At 45.5% G+C, this 18,145-nt stretch overlaps 1 protein-coding gene, 1 long non-coding RNA gene and 1 pseudogene across 2 annotated transcripts in view; 2 read left to right on the top strand and 1 right to left on the bottom strand.

Annotated features, from left to right (window-relative positions):
- Positions 1-18,145, top strand: part of LOC149501375 (uncharacterized) — a 79,279-nt gene that overhangs the window by 4,890 nt on the left and 56,244 nt on the right. The window lies entirely within an intron of this gene.
- On the bottom strand, positions 1,601-3,502 carry LOC149501380 (uncharacterized). Its single transcript, XM_089733674.1, has 2 exons — positions 3,106-3,502; positions 1,601-1,727 (listed from the first exon to the last, which is right to left on the bottom strand). The coding sequence occupies exons 1-2, from the start codon at positions 3,415-3,417 to the stop codon at positions 1,650-1,652; spliced, it is 390 nt and encodes a 129-aa protein (XP_089589800.1). The 5' UTR covers positions 3,418-3,502; the 3' UTR covers positions 1,601-1,649.
- Positions 4,935-6,221, top strand: LOC149501379 (uncharacterized; annotated as a pseudogene).

Raw genomic sequence — 18,145 nt, 5'->3', positions numbered from 1 at the left:
AAATGTATACTTTTAGAATTTTACTCATTTTTAAATATGGAGTGGACGCTTAAAGAAGACCGTGTTGCAGTTATTGCGTTGCATCGTTGCGGTTACGCGCCAATTCAAATTTTTAACATACTGAAAAATTTTAATATAACCAAAAGATTCGTTTATCGTACCATCAAACGATACAATGAAGACTCTAGTGTAGATGACAGATCAAGAAGTGGTCGCCCTCGGTCTGTTAGGACTCCAGCAGTGATAAAAGCTGTGAAGGCGCGAATTCAAAGAAATCCCAAACGTAAGCAGAAACTGTTGGCCCTTCAGATGGGGTTAAGCAGAACCACGGTGAAAAGGGTGTTAAATGAAGACTTAGGGCTTCGGGCATATCGAAGAAAAACAGGACATCGTTTGAATGCTCGTCTAATGGACCTGAGACTGAAGAGATGCCGCACTTTGTTGAAGCGGTACGCGGGAAAAAAATATCGGGAAATTCTTTTTTCGGATGAAAAAATTTTTACCGCAGAAGAGAGCTACAACAAACAAAATGATAAGGTGTACGCACACCGTAGTGAAGAAGCGAGCAACCGTATTCCGCGTGTCCAACGAGGTCATTTTCCATCCTCGCTCATGGTATGGTTGGGAGTTTCTTATTGGGGCTTAACAGAGGTACATTTTTGTGAGAAAGGTGTAAAAACGAATGCAGTTGTGTATCAAAATACAGTCCTGACGAACCTTGCGGAACCTGTTTCTCATACCATGTTCAATAACAGGCACTGGGTATTCCAACAAGATTCGGCGCCAGCTCATAGAGCGAAGAGCACACAAGGCTGGCTGGCGGCGCGTGAAATCGACTTCATCCGGCACGAAGACTGGCCCTCCTCCAGTCCAGATTTGAATCCGTTAGATTACAAGATATGGCAACACTTGGAGGAAAAGGCGGGCTCAAAGCCTCATCCCAATTTGGAGTCACTCAAGACATCCTTGATTAAGGCAGCCGCCGATATTGACATGGACCTCGTTCGTGCTGCGATAGACGACTGGCCGCGCAGATTGAAGGCCTGTATTCAAAATCACGGAGGTCATTTTGAATAAACTTTAGTGTCATAAGAATCTATGTTTTGTTAAGTTCATTTTGGTATATGAATGGTTACATAATGAATAAACTTGTTTCAATTATTTTACATTAAACATGTGACAGAATTTATGACCTGACTAAGTATATATTTATTATTACCAAACCGAAATAAATAACTAACAAGGGAGCATTAACAAATCAACTGACATAGAATAATCAATCAGCAATAACAAACACAAGAAACCAATAGAACAATAGACGAACCACAGCAAACATAAGTAATGGCCTCAAAGAGTAAAACTGGAAGTGTGGGTTCAATCCGGTGTTCCTGAAGTGCGCCAGCGGTGCGGAGGGTGGACGATGAGCTGAGAGGGCTGTCGCTGTACCGGAACGATACTTACCAGGCGGCCAGTCACCGACGTCGCAGAGAAGCGTGGATGCGCGCTCTCGAGAAGAATGCGGTTTTTTCGGAGTCGCGGCGACGGGATACATGTTGTGGCCCATGTCGCTCGCAGAAGCATTAAGCGCCGCGAGCGCGCCGGCGAATGTAGAGTGTAGGATAGCATCGGAGGTAGCCGGCGAGCAGTCTTCAAGAATCAGTTTGGGCGGGGGACTGGGGGACGCCGCAAATCAGGCCAATCGAACCGTCCAGGACGCCAAGACATCCCTGGAAAGCAAAACCACCGCAAACTTAAAGAAAGAAATTAGAGAATTGGTTGTGGAGAAGCTTCAATTGCTGCTGGAACTCGTACTGCGACTGGCGGACTCGCGAACACGTTTTTCAAACGAACTAGAGTGCTTATACACCTCTGTTGCCCGAGAGCTTGAAATGGCTGAGCGCAGACACTCGCTAGTGCTCGAGAGACCAGTTGGAGTTCGGCGCGAAGCTCGACACTATAAAGGGTGACACCGCCGCATCGCGAATCATTCTGGGATTAGAGGTGGCCCAACCCCTGGCAGAGATCAAGCGGGCGGGCACCTCTTCGTCGTTGGACCCCAAAGTCGTGGAGGAGATACGGGAGTTGAAGGCTGCGCTGGCGGATGGGAAGCTGCAGCAGACGGCGAAGGAGCTGGGTCCCGCGAAGAGCATGCTAAAGGAAGTGCGCGCGCTGCGGGAGGAGACGCGGACAAGCGGCGCGACCGTGGCCGAGGTGGCGTGCGAGCTGCCCTCTCGCCGCCCGCACCGCGCAGTTACGTGGAGGCGGAAGCCGCACCGCGCCCGCAGCGCCGCACACCATCATCGTGTCGTCCCGGGACCCAAGGCACACCGCCGACGAGGTGCTGAAGCGAGTTGAGAGTGCGGCGGGAGCGGAGGCTCGTAGAGAGGGCGTGCGAGTCGAGCGGTGTCGGAAAGCTCGCGATGGCAAGGTCGTCCTGGGCTGTGCGAACAAGAGCGTAGCGGGAAAGCTCGTGGCGCAGTTGATGGCTGAGGAGCTAACCTATGGAGAAGGGCTGCCCGGTGCGCCGCCGGTGGGACGCCATAGCGCGCTCCCACGTCGCTTATTGCTAAAGGCGCAGCGGTCGTGGCCTAAGTTTTCACCCTAATCCACGCCAACTTTAATCGCGCGAGGCTCGCAACTAGCGAGCTGCTAGCAGAAGGAGCGACGCGACGCGCGGCCACGCTGCTCGTGCAGGAGCCGTACGTTGGCGCCGTAGAAGAAATGGCGGCGTCGGAGAGCGCGCGCGTGGTGCAGGCCGCCGGAGCCACGAAGGAGAAGCCCAACAAGGCCGCCGTGATAATTTTAGATGCAGCGATACGGCTGGAAGTGGACTCGACCCTGCAATCCCAGCGGCTAGCGACTGCAGTTAGCACTGATTAGACAGGAGTCGAGGTCGCTGCCTCTAATATCCGCCTACATCGAGCCGGGTGACAGTGTTGAGTGGCGTGAGGCGATGGAGGGCATACGCACCGTGGTATCAAGGGTAGGAGCGGGCCGAGTGTTGTTGGGGGGCGATTTCAACGCCTGGAGCCGTTGGTGGGGTGGCGAGCGTGACGACGAGTGCGGAGAAGGACTGGCAGGAATGCTAGAAGAGCTGAGGCTAACCATAATAAACGAGGGCGATGAATCCACCTTCCAAGTATACCGGCGAGGGCGCGCGTATACCGCAGTGTGGACGTAACGGCATGTGGCGAGGCGTTGCAGCCGATGGTGAGAAGTTGGCGCGTAGACGGCGACATTATGTCGTTCGACCATAACGCGCTCATCACCGAGTTGGTCCTGCGAGGCGCGCCCGCCGCGCCGCTGCTGGAAAATGCTTCCGGCACGCTCAAGTATAACACGAGACAGGTGGATTGGCTCGAGTTCGCCGACGCATTCCGTGCCAAGCGAGAGCGCAATAACGCGACGGCTGAACATTGCGCTGCGCTGTCGACGGAGGCGGACGTGGAAGGGGCGACGACGGACTATGTGGCGGCCCTGGCGGCTGCATGTGATGCGGCACGCCCGCCCCGCCTCAGGAAGGACCCTCCTTGGTGGTCGATAGATCTAGAAATAAAAAAAAAGAAGTTAGAACAAAAAAAAGGAGAATCAGATGTGCAGCCCCGGGAAGACGGTAATATGTAATTAAAGAGTATCTGACTGCCAAGGAGGAGTACACGGAGATGGCACGACAAGCGCAGACCGCCAGTTGGAAACAGCTGTGTACGACGGCAGAGCGGAAGTCCATGTGGGACGGAATCTGGAAAATATTGCGGCGCACCGAGCCGCGGCGGCCGGAGGTACTGCTGCATGCGGCGGGCGGCAGCACGTGCTCGGCGCGGGAGTCGGCGCGGCTGTTGGCCGACACCCTATTCCCAGACGACCGACCTGGGGAGGACACACCCGAGCATGAGGCTTTGCGTCGAGTGGATGCCAACTTATACCCCGAGACGCCGCCTGACCCCCCTTTCACGGAGCACGGGTTGAGCTGGGCGGTTTGTGGTTTCTCGCTCCGTAAGGCGCTGGGTCCGGACGGTTTCACCGCAGACATCGTAGAACACTCCGTGTTGAGAGACAGTGGAGCCTTCCTGGCACTGGCCAATGCGATGTTGCACGTGAGTGTTTTCCCTAGACCATGGAAAATTGCCGCGGTTTCAATTACACCTAAAGCCAACAAGACGAACAAGGCTTACCTGCGATCAAATCGTCCCATTGGTCTGCTGTCCATCCTAGGCAAGGTCGTTGAAAAAATGATTACTGGAAGGTTGCGCTGGCATCTCCTCCGAACTGTTATAACTTCCCGTTGCACTCCTTCTTGCTAACTATGCACTCTGTCCCGCTACCTCAACACTCTGCATAATACACCTATATCGGGCTCACGTCAGTGAGTCAGTCTCCTTCATCTCCTCATCCAAGACGGTCGTCCAAAATCATAAAGTATTTTTTTTAAAAAGCTAAATATCCTGTGGCTCATAACATTTTGGTGGCAGCGTAAAGGGATTTTGAAAAGTCCCTGGTACGTCTCAATATCCAGTGAACTCTAAAATTCAGTGAATCATAGAATTAATACTTGTGATCGTGAACTCCACCGTTTTTACTAATAATTTGTGCATTTGTGTTGTGCTCGTCGATCGCTGAAAGCCCACTGCTGCGCATTCTACTTGAATGCTGTAGCCGGCATCACAGTACCATACCCAGTGTCACGGACAACTGCTCCTGCGTGCCGCGACCGGTATCCGACGAAACACAGAAACGCAACTCACGGATCGCCTCATCGCCGAGTTCCGAGAATGAACGCCCTTATCGTGCTGTCTGCGTGCCTGTGAGCTCTTTATCAATTTATTAAATTGTTTTGGTCATTGCTATATTAGATACCAGTTCAAACTTTTGTATTCTATTTTCGTTTAGTAACCGTGTTCACTAGTTAATTTTATAAGAATTTGTAATTCAACTTGTATTATATAAGAAAATGGCGGAAAGGTCTCAGAGTCCAAAATACGAAAAAACCGATTTCGCGGTAACAAACACCGAGGAGGAGGGCCAAGGCCATCTTCTTCCCCCACAAACGCGGTCTGTCGCGAAAAATAGAGCTGTGATGATTCAAAAGCCCGAAATCGATCTCTCAATTTTGCTGAAATTTATAAAACCATACGATGGCTGTAGAGAAACGCTAAACTCATTTCTTGTGAACTGTAACAACGCTTACGAGCTAGCGTCTGACGTACAAAAAGATATACTCTTTAAGTACATACTTTGCCAATTACAGGACAAAGCGGAAACCGCTTGTTCCATTAAAGAGTTCGCTAATTGGCAACAACTCAAAGACTTTCTTAAGGTCCAGTTCAGCCAGAGGAAGCATTATGCTCACCTATTGACAGATCTACAAGAATGTAAACAACAAACAAACGAAAACGTTAGCCAATATGCTCTTAGGATAGAGACGTGTTTGTCCCAGCTATTAACCGAGATATCTATCCCTCATGGTCACAAAAGTAAGGAAATGGTAGGGCGGACAGCCGCCATGGAAGAATTAGCCCTCCATCAGTTCCAAATGGGACTTATTCCTCGCATCTCTAACATCATTCGTTGTAAATCTCCTAAAACCCTGAATGAAGCGGTGAATATAGCTATATCGGAGGAAAAAAATCCAACAATTCCTATTCAAACAAAACCTCTCCGGTTATCGTCAAGAGAGTCGGCCAACTTTCAGACCAAACATCGCAAGACCAGCTTTTGCCCAACCCTTACTTAGAGATGTGAACCGCCAATTCCCTACTAACAACTATCATCCTAGACCAAACAATTATCCAACTAGACCCGCGAATAGCTATGATTCTAATACCATATTTTGTAGATATTGCAAAACACCAGGGCACACCTTGGAACAATGCCGCAAACGCGAGTTCAACAACAACAAGTTCAAATTTAACCAAAACCAAACCGGTGTCGCCCAAAGGGTAAATTACGTAGAACAAGCCGATCAAGCTGAAGGCTATGATACGGTCGACAACGATCATCCAAAAAACGAATAATCGTCTCGCCCCGATGTACAGGACAAAGTAGAATAAAAACCGGCATCAATAAATCTAATCCTATATCCAAGGCAACACCGCTACATGGAAGTTACGCCTCAATTTTAAAAAAGAATCTAAACATCGAAAGGACATCGCTACATGATTGTCCATCCAAATCCACTGTATCCATGCAACCACTCAAAGAAGTAGGATTGCCAAAAAATACTGTATCCACTGTCCGAGCGACCATCCAGAGAAATGAGATCGCCTAAATCCACTGAATCCTTAAATACTAATAAAAACACAAATACAAAATCCAATTTATCTAAGAATACTAATCCTAACCCTCCTAAGCCCAATGTATTTGAAATAACGAGTAACCCAGCCAAGACCCTTCTACCTCATGTCCTAGTCGAATCCTCTGTATCGAGCATTCCACTTTCTTTATTAGTCGACTCAGGATCGTCTGTCAGCCTAATTAAACACTCGTGCATCGAAAAGCATCCTAAATTAGAATCAGAAATTATTAAATTAAAAGGAATAGATTCTGAAGATGAACCCATTAACACAAAGGGTCACTTCCAATTAAAAATATACGTCGATAAGCAAAAAAAATAACACATAAGTTCCACGTCGTCGATAAAATACATCTACCTTACGACGGCATTATAGGGTCCGATTTACTTAATGCGTATAGCTGTAATATAAATTATACCAACGACTTACTCCATATTGGGAAGCTATCTCTCAAATTACATTTTAATGATCCAGCGTATATAATTCCAGCAAGAACCGAAACTGTAATTGAATGCTCCATTACCAATCCTAATTTAAAAGAAGGAATGATTCTAGACCAAAAACTCTCAGACAGCTTGATAATTGCAAATTGTATAGTACGAGTTAAACAAAATAACAGAGTCAATTTATCTGTCGTAAACACCTCCGAAGAACCTATTGTCGTGAACTCGAATCTAAGTTTAAAATTACAACCTATAGATCCTTTAGAATTCCAAAATCATCCTGTAATTCATACGAACATCTCAACCGACAGCCTTAAACGTACTGAGGAAGTATTTAAACAATTACGTATCTCTCACCTTGTAACGCTAGAAAATTGAAATTAATTTTGTATTATTAAGTGTATTTCTATAATTGAATCGCACAACCGTCTTATCCATCGTTTTCCCACATTGCACCGTCCAACCTCAAACCCTCCTACTACGGACCAAGCTGGAACCACTGAACACGTTACTCCACTGAAAATCCGGACGCACAACCCTCAACCGGAAAACACTCCGGCTCCCACTATCAGAACAAATGTATAACTTTCTTTCCCAAACATCGCAGAATTAACCCCGATGTTTAGTCTACCCCCGGGAGGTGTTATAGCTTCCCGTTGCACTCCTTCTTGCTAACTATGCACTCTGTCCCGCTACCTCAACACTCTGCATAATACACCTATATCGGGCTCACGTCAGTGAGTCAGTCTCCTTCATTTCCTCATCCAAGACGGTCGTCCAAAATCATCTAAAGTATTTTTTTTAAAAAGCTAAATATCCTGTAGCTCATAACAGAACGCTCAGTCCACGTCAATACGGCTTTATGCCACAGCGGTCTACTGAGGACTCCCTCTATGATCTGGTGAACCACCAACGGGCTGAGCTGGGAGCGAAGAAAATATGCGTCCTCGTTTCGCTCGACATAGAGGGAGCGTTCGACAAAGCATGGTGGCCGGCCGTGAGGGCACAGCTGCTTGGTAGGGGGTGCCCGCCCAACCTCTACAGGGTGATGGACAGTTACTTGAGGGACAGGGAAGTGATCGTGAGATGGGCTCGCGAGTGCTGGCAGAAGAAGACCACCCGCAGCTGCGTACAGGGCTCTGTAGCTGGGCCCACCCTGTGGAACTTGATACTCGACCCGCTCCTCGCCGCGCTGGAAACCACCTACAGGACCTTTAGACTGGAAGCCTTCTGCTCCGTTTACCAGGCGGAGATGCAGGCTATTCTGAAAGCGACAGAAGTGATAGAGAGGCTTAAAGTAACAAAGGCAAGCATCTTGAGCGACTCTAAATCATCTTTGGAAACATTGAAAGACCTCACCTCTCTCCACCCTGTCGCTTTCAGAATCAGAGCTAACATAGTGCGACTTGGGGCCGCCGGTGTGGAAATCAAACTATTCTGGCTGAGGGCACACGTAGGCACTGCTGGCAACGAACGTGCGGATGAACCGGCGAAGACCGTTGCCCTGCACAGGAAAACTAAAGCTGTTTACAACTACTTTCCGCGCTCGTATGCTAGGAGGGTCATCAGGGAGGAAACGGTAACAAAATGGAATAAAGAATATAAACAGCTGACAAACAACAAGTCTATACAAACTTTCCTCCCTGATGTCCCTCTGGCATACATTTACGCAACAAACAATAGGTACACCTAACGGCATAGTAACACAAGTTTTAACGGGGCACGGAGGCTTTGGCCAATACTTACACCGCTTCAAGCTGCGTGAGAATGTGCCTACAGCACGTCAGTATTGTCTGTATCATTGTAAATAAAGAACGTGTCCACAGAACACTATCGCTTGTTTATTAAACAATACTCGCTCACACCATTTGAACGGCTACATAAACATAAAATAAATATATACAACACAGTGGTGACCCCGAACGAGAACATAGACGCCGCTCGATAGCAAGATACGTTTTTAAGAACCGATTTGTAATAAAATGACTTCAGTTGAAGCAGAAGTAGCCGTTGTTTCTGTAACTTCGAGGATTCCTGAGTTTTGGTGCGACCAACCACGCTTATGGTACGTGCAATGTGAAGCTATCCTAGCACCGCAGAAGTTAAGTGATGAGGCCCGATACAACCTAGTTGTTACTAAATTAGGCAAGGACGTCGTACAACAGGTCAGTGACATTCTATTAAAACCACCCGATGAGAAGAAATTTGATACGCTGAAAGAACGTTTGTTAAAAATCTATGAAGAATCGGAGATGAGACAATTTCAAAAATTGCTTAGCGAGATGGAGTTGGGGGATCAGAAGCCCTCTCAACTCTTACGCCGTATGAGGGATCTGGCTCGCGATAAAATGCCCGATGAGACCCTTAGAATTATGTGGCAAGGTCACCTACCCGCGGCAGTTCGAGGAGTGCTAGCAGTCTGCGAAGCAAAAGACTTAGAGCACCTGTCGGCAATTGCGGATAAAGTCATCGAGACGACGCAGCCCTTGCAAGTGTCTGAAGTACAGAGCACTCCTGGCAGTAGTTCCAGTACTGACCATAGCTTTATACTGGCGGAGATAGCCAAATTAAGCTTAAAAATAAGAGAGATGGAGCAAAGTCGCAATTTTCACCGTTTTCGACCGCGATCACGGTCATCATCACGTAATCGTAATACGAGTCGACGTTCACCGAGCAGCCCGGACTGGCTATGTGTTTATCATTTTAGATATCACCATAGAGCTAGAAAATGTGTAGAACCGTGTGCCTGGAAAAAGCCAGTGATTCAGGAAAACTAACTGAGGTGTACTCGCAGGCGGGGATATGCACCGTCACTCCTATACACCGCCTATGTATAACAGACAATAATACTGGACTTAGATTTTTACACAAGTGATTATAGTGATATTTTGACGGAATTTCCTGATATTACTAAGCCGATGAGCTTCAAAGATACACCTTTTCATGCAACAGTACACTACATTGAGACTACAGGACCAGCTGTCTTCGTACGTCCACGACCACTACCACCGGACAAGTACCAAAAGGTCAAGGCAGAATTCCAACAAATGCAAGACATGGGAATATGTAGGCCCTCCAGAAGCAACTGGGCAAGTCCACTGCACGTTGTAGTGAAAAAGAACGGAGAGCTCAGACCTTGTGGTGATTACAAGCAGCTCAACGCAATTACCAAGCCAGATCGCTACCCAATACCTCGTATACAAGACGGTACCTTTTTATTGCACGGAAAAACTATATTTTCGAGAATAGACATGCAAAGAGCTTACCATAATATTCCTATATATGAAAAGGACATTCCTAAAACAGCAATTGCTTGTCCTTTTGATTTATTCGAATTTATGAGACTGGGATTTGGCTTTAAAAACGCTGCAGCCACATTTCAACGGTTCCTTAATGACGAAGTGCTACGCAACGTAAACAACATCTTTATTTACATCGATGACGTCATCATCGCCTCGTCATCAGAATCTGAACACAGAGTACATGTTCGAGAAGTACTAAGTCGCTTGAATAAATACGGATGGCCAAATGTGAATTCGGAAAATCCGAACTGAATTTTCTTGGATTTCGGGTATCAAAAGACGGTCTTAGACCACTGGACGAGCAAGTAAAGGTCATATCCGAGTTCAAGAGGCCTAATACAGTAGATGAGTTACGTCGTTTTCTTGGAATGGTGAACTTCTACAGACGGCATTTACCAAAGGCAGCCAGTATTCACGACAAATTAAATATATTTTTGCATAACGCCAAGAAGAAGGATAAAAGCTTGATTCCATGGAACGCGGAAGCACTTGAAGCATTCGAACAATGTAAACAAAGCCTAAAAAACGCAGTTACATTGTCATTCCCATCACCAGATGCACCGTTAGCCCTTATGGCGGATTGTTCTAATACTTGCGCCGGCGCGGTACGGCAACAAAAAGAAGGAGGTTCTTGGAAACCATTAGGATTTTTTTCTACAAAATTAAGCGATGCACAGCAACGATATTCAACATACGACAGAGAATTATTGGCAATCTATCTGGCAATCAAACATTTTAGACCGCTTGTTGAAGGACGATCATTTACAGTATACACGGACCACAAGCCTCTCGTATACTCTTTACAGAGAAATAAAATAAGCAAAAACGATACACCCAGACGCATACGTCAATTAGATTTTATTTTGCAGTTTTGTACAGATATAAAACACATATGAGGAGAAGAAAATATAGTGGCCGATTGCTTATCACGTATAGAGTCCGTAAGCGAATCATCGCCCATAGATTATAAAAAACTGGCTGAAGCGCAAAGTAATGACACTGAATTAAAAACTTTAATGGAATCGAACTCGTTACAATTTAAGAAGTTGTTCGTACCTAATTGCAACTTACCTATCTATTGCGATGTTTCAACTAACATAACACGACCATATTTGCCTAAAGAATTTCGTGTATCGGCTTTCAACGCTGTGCATGAGATGAGTCATCCCGGAATGCGAGCAACACGAAGATTGATGCAGGATCGCTATATATGGAAAGGAATGAATAAAGATGTGACTCAATGGACTAAAGCATGTATCGAATGTCAAAAGTCCAAGGTTCACAGACATACTACTGCACCTTATGGCACCTTTCGGAACACAGACCGTTTTCAACATCTACACATGGACGTAGTGGATCCGTTGACATACTGTAGCGGATACCGGTACATCGTGACGATGATAGATAGAAGCACAGGTTGGCCTGAAGCCTATCCTGCTAAGGATATAACCACCGAGACGATTGCGGATATCATGTACACTGGTTGGATTGCGCGGTTTGGAACACCTTTGTATCTAACAACCGATCAAGGCTCTAACTTCTTATCTAGTTTGTTTTCGCAATTAGCCAAAAGAATGGGCATCACGAAATTTAGAACCACCGCATACCACCCACAATCCAATGGAATTGTAGAAAGGTGGCACCGATCTCTCAAGACCGCACTTATGTGCCGAGGAAACACAGAGCATTGGGTATCAGAATTACCATCTGTTCTGCTGGGTTTACGAGCAAGTCTGAGAGATGATACGCAAATCAGTGCAGCGGAGATGGTATATGGGGAACCAATACGGTTACCTGGGGATTTCTTCGAGCCTATGCAGCAAGTATCCTCTGAAAACATCGCATTTTTACAAGAATTGCGCAGGAAGATTGCAAACTTAGCTGCAATACCGAAAAAAGAGACACACCAAGGAAAGATATTTGTTCACCCCGATCTTAAAAACTGTACCCATGTATTTGTGCGTGTCGACAGGGTTACAAAGCCCTTAACGCAGCCTTATACAGGTCCGTTTAAGGTGATTAACAAAACAGAAAAATATTATAAAATAATGCAGCAAGATACGGAGAAAATCATTAGTATAGATCGATTGAAGCCAGCATTTGCACTTAACAACAGTATAGAATTTCCGACGGCGACCGCACCAAATACGGCAACTGTAAACAATCAACCAAAAGTGTCTCGATACGGACGAACTATCAAACCCGTTGTTCGTTTCACACCGTGAGCACATTATAATTGTTATTTTATCAACGTTATCCGTAAAGCTTTTACGATTGAGATGGGCAAGCAGCAAAGCAAGACTCAGGATGAACGAATTATAATCGCACAGAATGGTGCCGGCAATAATGCCGCAACGTTTGACGATGAAAAGGAGACGACATACCGCAGATATGAATTTTATCTGCTGTTCATTATCACCTGCATCTTAGCCGCAATACTATATTTGCTGTGGAAGCGCTGCAAGATGAACTACGGGCGCTACATGAGGCGCGAGTTGCAAGAGTTTCCGATGGTGGGGACAAGAGGAGGTGATCCGAGCTCCGACAGCGGACCGCCACCAATGCCGCAAGTTATCATATAGTGTTATGTAATAAGGACAAGAACTTAGTGAAAAAGTGCGTGTAGCAATATGTTATTCTATTTAGTGTTAAAGGAAACTATTAGTTATAACAATAAAATACTTAATCATTTTTTTCTATGTTTAGAATAATATTGTACGAGTATACTTATTAAGGGGGATGTACTGTGCCTACAGCACGTCAGTATTGTCTGTATCATTGTAAATAAAGGACGTGTCCACAGAACACTATCGCTTGTTTATTAAACAATACTCGCTCACACCATTTGAACGGCTACATAAACATAAAATAAATATATACAACACAAGAACCCGTGGTGCCCGTGTAAGCCTGGGGTAGTGGAAGACGTCCTGCATGTACTCCTAGAGTGCCCCAGATTCGGCGCTGCCCGGCAGCAGTTCGAGGCTGCAATCAACGACTCTCTGACGAGGGATCTGTTACACACTATTCTATAAAGCAGCTTTGCCCTAATCAGCTCGTTTATGAGTTCACTGTGTTTTTCCATTAGAGTCATCATTTTTAGTTTTCTTGTTAAATCGAATCGTATGGAAAACCAGTTAGAATCTGGAAGCTGTCGCGAGCATACATTTAAAACATACTAAAGTTTGAGAAGTCAACAATAGTATTGTAAGTTGTGAAAGGTGTTTTTTGTTTTTTAAAAAGAAGTTTAAGAAAAGTCGTGTAACAGATCGCTTAAGTGGAACTGCAAAAAAAAACACAAATATTACTATAAAAATGGACTGTTTCAAATTTTTAAATGTATTGGATATCGCGCCCTTATCACGCCCTAATCAAACCAAGGCGGGTCGTGTCACCGGGGGCGAAGTCAGTCCAAGTTGCAAGGAGCAACCGAGCTACAAAGCCCACATCAGTGTGGTCAGGTAACCAACATCCAGTACCAAGGGATCTGGAAACACTGCACAGCAGCAGCAAGAAAACTGTAAGTACTCTATTTGTCACTGTCAGGAACAACAAACCATCAAAGACTTTAACCTTTAAACATAGTTTGGTAATTATTTTAAAAAAACGTTGAAAATTTAATATCAATAGGAAACTTATAAAACTTTCTTAAAACGTGTTGTTCGCGCCGACGTTTGTGTCATCCGTATTTCAAAAAACAAACTAATGTTCAATAGACATATTTCATAGATTATAAACCAGTTCGCCATTGCACTCAGGCACGCAAGCACGTCGCATAAAATAAAACAATCGATCATAAATTCAGAGTTTAATTTAACATTAATTAAATTCCAAATGTCCATACGAGACATAATTTGGCGACCGTTACAGGACAACTAATTGCAATTAAAAAAACCAAACCAAAAAACGCGCATCTTCTTCGAAAACGAGACGACGCAATCATCAAGCAGATCATCAAGTTCATCGCGAAGAACATATTGGCAGCATCAGCCTGGACCTAGCCGGCTCCGGTTCGTGAAGCATCAATCAAACATTCAAGCGACACCGCAGCTCCGAGAGTTAAGTGCCCTTCCTTGACCTACCCACACATCCAATATCGTTAATTTTATATTCCTAATTCAAATCGTAATACAGTTCGAACACTTCTTCATAGCGTTCCACCTGCGTAAACTAAACATTTAATCATTTTTACCTATTATTTTTGAGTTTGGTGGTTTTTAATGTTATATTATTCACACCTACCGCTCGTATATCAATTAAATAACCGATTAATCATTTAACGAGTCAATAGTTACGAATATTTAAATACATCTTGTCGTTGTTTTTCGTTGGGCAATCATCTAAATATTAAATAAGTATTTAACTAAATATTCATTGCCTACATAATAATACGATTAATTTCATCTACACACTCTAAATCAGGTTCCCGTATATTTTTGCTTAGATGGTTGGACGAGCTCACAGCCCACCTGGTGATAAGTGGTTACTGGAGCCCATAGACATCCACAACGTAAATGCGCCGCACACCTTGAGATATAAGTTCTAAGGCCTCAAGTATAGTTACAACGGCTGCCCCACCCTTCAAACCGAAACGCATTACTGCTTCACGGCAGAAATAGGCAGGGCGGTGATACCCACCCGCGCGGACTCACAACAGGTCCTATCACCAGTAATTACGCAAATTATAATTTTGCGGGTTTCATTTTTATTACACGATGTTATGCCTTCACCGTGGAAGTCAATCGTGAACATTTGTTGAGTACGTATTTCATTAGAAAAATTGGTACCCGCCTGCGGGATTGGAACACCGGTGCATCGCTCAACACGAATGCACCGGACGACTTATCCGTTAGGCCACGACGACTTTAACGACTTTGTTTGTTTCCAGGAGTTGCGTTGCGCCGTGCCTACAGCGCGTAGCCTCGTCACGTCGCAGCATCGGTACAACGGACGAGCCATATCGCGCGTTGTCAGTGCCGTCAGCTGTTCGCACGCAACTAGTTTACATTGTTTTATAATTCAAAATGCCTTCAGACGGGGAAAAACATGGTTCCGTCCGCGGATCTTTAAAAGAGCTCACGACTAAACGTAGCTCAATTAAGGGTCAGATAACCAAGTTTAAAAACTATCTCGACAAGCTGATTCTACAGTCAACATTATCAAATGTTGAGCTAACTGAACTATCACTTAAACTTGACAGATTTGAGGGACTTTCAACAAGGTTTGATGCGTTGCAAAGTGAAATCGAGGTCTTAAATTCTAATAATCTTGACTTCGAAATCGATGAAAGAGACAACATTGAGCAGGAGATTATAACAAACATTGTCACAGCAAAAAATATTATCGATCAACAAAATTCGATTAAAGATGAAGATAGACGCAAATCGATCTTCCAGCAAGCTCAGTGTACTCTCGATCATCACAATGTTGGTGTAAAATTACCGCAAATTCAAATTTCTAAATTCAATGGGTCCTATTTTCACTGGTTGAATTTCATGATACTTTTGTAAACCTAGTGCATAAAAACGAACATATAACGAACATACACAAGTTCCATTATTTAATTTCATATTTGGAGGGCGACGCAGCGCGCGTAATTTCTAATCTCGAAGTGTCCTCGGCGAACTATGCAGAGGCCTGGGAACTACTTTGTGCGCGATACAATAATAAACGATTACTTATTAACCAACACCTTAAATCGCTATTCAATATTCAGTCCATTACTCGCGAGTCGGAAAGGTCACTAAGTTTCTTGGTGGCTCATGTAACCAAAAATTTACGGGCGCTATCTAGCTTGAGACAGCCGACTGATCATTGGGATATGGTTATTATCTTCATGCTGTCTTCCAAGCTTGATAATACGAAGCTAACGAAGTGGGAGGAGACGCGTAATAGCATCGACGATGTACCTACTTTACAACAATTCTTTAAGTTTTTGGTCGATCGTGCTGACGTTCTCGAGGCTTTAAATAGAAACAAATTTGATAACCCTACCAAGACATTACTAAATACCTCGCGTCACCCAGCCCCTACTAATAATAATAAACCAATCCATGTGAAATCGTTTACCAGCAACACTCAAAATTATTCATCTTCTTGTAAAGAAAGTCTCATTTGTAAAGAAAACCATCGAATCTATAATTGTCCCATATTTATATCAAAAAACATAAAGGAAAGATGGTCTGAGGTTGAAAATTTAAAATTATGCGCTAATTGTTTGAGAGCCGGCCATTCAGTGACTGTCTGTCGATTAAGCAGCTGTCGCGAATATAATAGGCGACACAATACACTTCTCAACCAGTCTAATACTGCGGTCGTAAGTAGCTCCGCTGTGTGCAGTTACGACTCTAGTGATGTGCTACTGTCCACAGTATTAATCGAAGTATCCAATCCAAACACTAAAGAAAAATCTACTGTACGTGCCTTTTTAGACTGTGGGAGTCAATTTTCGTTTATCACTAAATCTTTAATGCAAAGGTTGTCACTTAAATCTAGATCCATTGATATACTAAATGTAATCGGACACTCCTATCAACATCAAACATTTAAATATACCTAATATTATTAAACTAGCCGATCCTTCTTTCCACCAACCTGGTCCAATCGACCTCTTGATTGGATCAGATATTTTTTGGGACATCTTGGGTAGCGAAAAACATTCCATAGGCCCTAGTAATGTTGGAGAAGGAGCGATTAGAGCGCGGAGGCTCCAATCTCGGCGGTCTGTGCTGGAGGCGTGGTCTCGCCGCTTGGCGAACCCATCGGCCGGTCTCCGGACCGTCGAGGCGGTGCGCCCGGTCCTCGCGGAATGGGCGAACCGTGACCAACGGCGTTTCACCTTCCGGTTAACGCAGATGCTTACCGGCCATGGGTGTTTTGGCCGGTACCTGCATCGCATCGCCCGGAGGGAACCGACGATGGAGTGTCACCACTGTGACTGCGACGAGGACAAGGTCGAGCATACGCTCGCATATTGCCCCGCATGGCTGGAGCAACGCCGTGTCCTTGTCTCGCAAATAGGACCGGACTTATCGCTGCCGACCGTCGTGGCCACGATGCTCGGCAGCGATGAGTCCTGGAAGGCGATGCTCGACTTTTGCGAGTACACCATCTCGCAGAAGGAGGCGGCGGAACGAGAGAGGGAGAGCTCATCCCTCTCCGCACCTATCCGTCGCCGCCGAGCCGGGGGCCGGAGAAGGGCCTTTGCCCGACTCCGGCCCCTGTAGATGGCGGCTTCCCCCCGGTGAAAGTCAAGGGGCGACCTGAGGGGGTAGAGGCCGCGCGGCGCGCTACCAGCACTCTAGCGCGCTGCCAAGGAGTTACGAAAGAGCGATCGGTTGGCGGTGTATCGCGTCCCGACCCGGCAGGCTGGTTCTGGTCCAGCGGGGTATTCCGGGACACCAGCGGCACTGTCTGGGCGGCCTGACGGGCTGCCGTACCGAGACGGCCGACGTTTCAGAGCCTTCGATTCGCCTCGAAGGCTCCGTCGGCTGGGCGTCCTTGGGGTGACCGCGGTAACCCCCCTACCTCATCCGGGTTCTGACCTCGGAGAGGATCGGACGTCGGGTGTAAGAGTGCAGGGGAGTCGTTTAGTGGGTGGGCCCCAAAATCCTTGGGCCCGCGATCTGCTCTCAACACCTGCAGATCGTTGAGTCTCACATACCTCGTATAAGGTTCGGCCCCCGGCCCGAAAAAAAAAAAAAAAAAGGCCCTCGTAATGTTAAGTTAATTAATTCTAAATTTGGTTGGTTGGTCGGTGGCAACATAAACAACATATCACGAAACAACAATACATTTATTCATCATTCGTCCAAACATCATTCATCCAAACATAATTTAACCACACATCATTCTATTATACATTGCAATCATGCTGCAGTACATAACCCATCTAATACAACAAACATTCATGAAATGTTATCTAAATTTTGGGAGATAGAAGAGTTGCCCCAAAACAAAAAAAAAACATTGAGGATAAGGCTCCAGAAGATCATTTTGTAGAAAACACCACCAGATTAGAATCAGGTAGATTTTGTGTCAGATTATCTATGCTTGAGTCCCCGGACTGTCTGGGTGACTCATACAATACAGCAAAAAAAATGTTTCCTTA

This window comes from Bombyx mandarina, chromosome 16, assembly GCF_030267445.1.
Source record: "Bombyx mandarina strain Sakado chromosome 16, ASM3026744v2".
Lineage (NCBI taxonomy): Eukaryota > Metazoa > Arthropoda > Insecta > Lepidoptera > Bombycidae > Bombyx > Bombyx mandarina.
The sequence above is the reverse complement of the archived record's forward strand: the minus strand, read 5'-3'. Positions and strand labels throughout refer to the sequence as shown.